This window comes from Vigna umbellata, chromosome 5 (genome assembly GCF_029865625.1).
Source record: "Vigna umbellata cultivar VRB3 chromosome 5, Vumbellata_1.0, whole genome shotgun sequence".
Classification (NCBI taxonomy): Eukaryota; Viridiplantae; Streptophyta; class Magnoliopsida; order Fabales; family Fabaceae; genus Vigna; species Vigna umbellata.
This window is the reverse complement of record NC_142169.1, coordinates 51,479,233-51,481,672: the sequence shown is the minus strand read 5'-3', so window position 1 is coordinate 51,481,672 and position 2,440 is coordinate 51,479,233. Positions and strand designations below refer to the sequence as shown.

The window sequence follows — 2,440 nt, the reverse complement described above, 5'->3', positions numbered from 1 at the left end:
TTCGGATTAAAAATGGATTTTTTTGGAGTGGTGGCTTGAGATGTAATTTTCCCATTCTTCAGCCCGATCTCGATCCTTTTGCCTATGATGATGATATCGGCAAAATTGGAAGACACATTGCCAATCATATGCTCACAAAATTGGAAGACACATTGCAACCATCTCCTTATCATATAGAGGTGGCTCAACCTGCGCTGTCAGCTCTCTCCATCGTTGCGCGTATTCTTTAAAAGACTCTTCCTCTTTCTTTGTCGTGTGGTGTAATTGTAACCTGTCTGGTGCAACATGCATGTTGTATTTGTACTACCTTACAAAGGCATCTGCCAGATCTGCCCAAGAACAAATATGCGAGGAATTCAAATGTGTGTACCAATTCAATGCGGCTTCAGCCAAACTATCTTGAAAGAGATGGATAAGTAATTTGTCGTCATGAGCGTAAGCAACCATTTTTCGACAATACATGGTCAAATGATTCTTAGGCCACGTGTTTCCCTCGTACTTCTCAAATTCTGGCACCTTAAACTTATGTGGAACGGTCACTCCTGGAGCCAGACTCAACCTTGCCACGTCACCAAACCCGTAACTTTCAAACCCTTATATGGCTCTCAGTATACCTTCTAGAACCTCGAGTTTATCTTTCGCTCCTTCTACATTCGCATGCAAAGCAGCATCTTGTGCGACAATTGTGTGGGGAAGCTTATTCAGCTTGGTTTCGGTCGTGTGGATAGGCCCCTGGGTACTAATGGGAAGTACATTGCTAGTTACGGGAAAAGCCAAAGAAGTGTGCTTTACCTCTGAATGATCTGCAATAGGCGGCGTGTAACCTGGTGGTAAACCATACATTGGAAATGTGAATTGTGTGCCCACAGCGTCATGTATTGGAGGGTGAGCATTATCATTAGCCTTTGCAGACGAAGTCTCTCGTGCAGTTTTCATGGCTTTTAATGCTTGTAAAATTTGACCGACTTGATCCTTTAGCTGACTAATATCGGCCTTTACAGTTTCGCGTTCTTCTTCCCAAATTTCCATAGCCTCAGAGTTCGCTCGAGTCCTATAAGGATGTCGTGGAAGTCCCGCCGTTGTTTCTTTTTTATTTAACTTTATACTGTTTTTATTAATTTGAATTAGATGAAAACTAAATATGCAAAAATGAAAAAATGATGCATGCTAAAAATAGGCGGAAATCACAAGTCCTTAATATCGTTATGATAGAAATTGAAAATGATGAAAGTTTTATAAGTTTATTCTATTTATTTATCAGACTAAATGGTTATGACTTTTTTCATGATGCAATACTGTGCAAGTATTTTTTTTTGAAAATAGTAATGTCTTGCCTTTGATTGATTTTTTGTATTATTATTTTATTTTTGCGAAGTCAATTTGAAAACAATGGATGTCAAAAATTTTGAAGTCGGATATTCAAAACAGTGCTTGGCATTTTCTTTTGACATTGATATGTGCATGCTTGAATCAACAGAAAAGTTAAAAGTGGTAAGGATTTAAAGGACACTGATAGCCACGTTGGCGTGTAATATGTGAATATGAGATACAACACACCAAGAAGATGTTGGTGTTTGGTAAAATAAGTATGGAGATACAGATCCATGAATGTCAAAGTTGCCTCAGTTTTTAGGTATGGGTTTTGTTCATGATAGGGAACGGGTATGGAAAGGATTTACTGAAAAAAGGTTTGATTTTCTTTTGCATGGCTAGTTAGGGAGTTCTTAAATAACACAAGCGAGAATAACTTTTGCAAGACAAATATGCTCTAGTATATGGTAGCGTTAGTGTTTGTTAGAGTCAATCTCTTTTCTTTTGGGGAAGGCTAGAAAATGAGTGTTTTCAAGCAATGCACACACACATGTCTCAACAGAAAATGCCATTGGTTATTTAAAATATTTGGTCGCAAAAACATATGATAATAAATTACTCAAAATGTAATGATTTCTCTTTCTGTGTTTTATTTTGTGAAATGAAAATGATAGAACTTTTTGAGAAATATTTTTTTATATTTTCCCCTTATCGCATTCGTTTGTTTTTTTCAAGAAATTGAATTTGAAGAAAACTATCAATTGGGCCCAATGGGCTTAAAAAAAGTTCTTGTTACAATGAATGAAAATTAAGTTTGTCATTTTCATTTTTTCTTGTGTTTTAAAATTTGATTCTTGTTTTTCAAAAACAATTCTTTCTTAAATAACATGATGTCAACCTGACTTGTTCAAAAACCATTTTTTTTTTATTTTTAAGACTCAAAATAGGTTATAAAGAATGATAATTTTTTTGATGAATGATCACCTTATTTTCGAAAATCTTAACTTAGATAAGTTACCTCTGTTTTATTTTGTTTTTTATTCCTTTTCAAATTTTTTTATTTTTTTATTTTTTTATTTTTTTGCTAAAAATATTGCTTGTGATCACTTTGAGATAGTGCCCCTTATAA

The 2,440-nt window shown here is 34.8% G+C and overlaps 1 protein-coding gene across 1 annotated transcript; it reads right to left on the bottom strand.

Annotated features, from left to right (window-relative positions):
* Window positions 1–303: 303 nt before the first annotated feature.
* LOC148198561 (uncharacterized) lies at window positions 304–1,029 on the bottom strand. Its single transcript, XM_088115849.1, has 2 exons — window positions 615–1,029; window positions 304–542 (listed from the first exon to the last, which is right to left on the bottom strand). Exons 1-2 carry the CDS (start codon window positions 1,027–1,029, stop codon window positions 304–306), a joined length of 654 nt encoding a protein of 217 aa, XP_087971975.1.
* Between the last annotated feature and the right edge of the window lie 1,411 nt (window positions 1,030–2,440).

Excerpts from the sequence above, each read along its gene's own strand:
- LOC148198561 (XM_088115849.1), bottom strand. The coding sequence starts at position 1,029 with ATGGAAATTTGGGAAGAAGAACGCGAAACTGTAAAGGCCGATATTAGT. Across the intron at positions 543-614 it reads TAAACTCGAGGTTCTAGAAG|GAGTGACCGTTCCACATAAG; the intron begins GTATACTGAGAG and ends GTCTGGCTCCAG.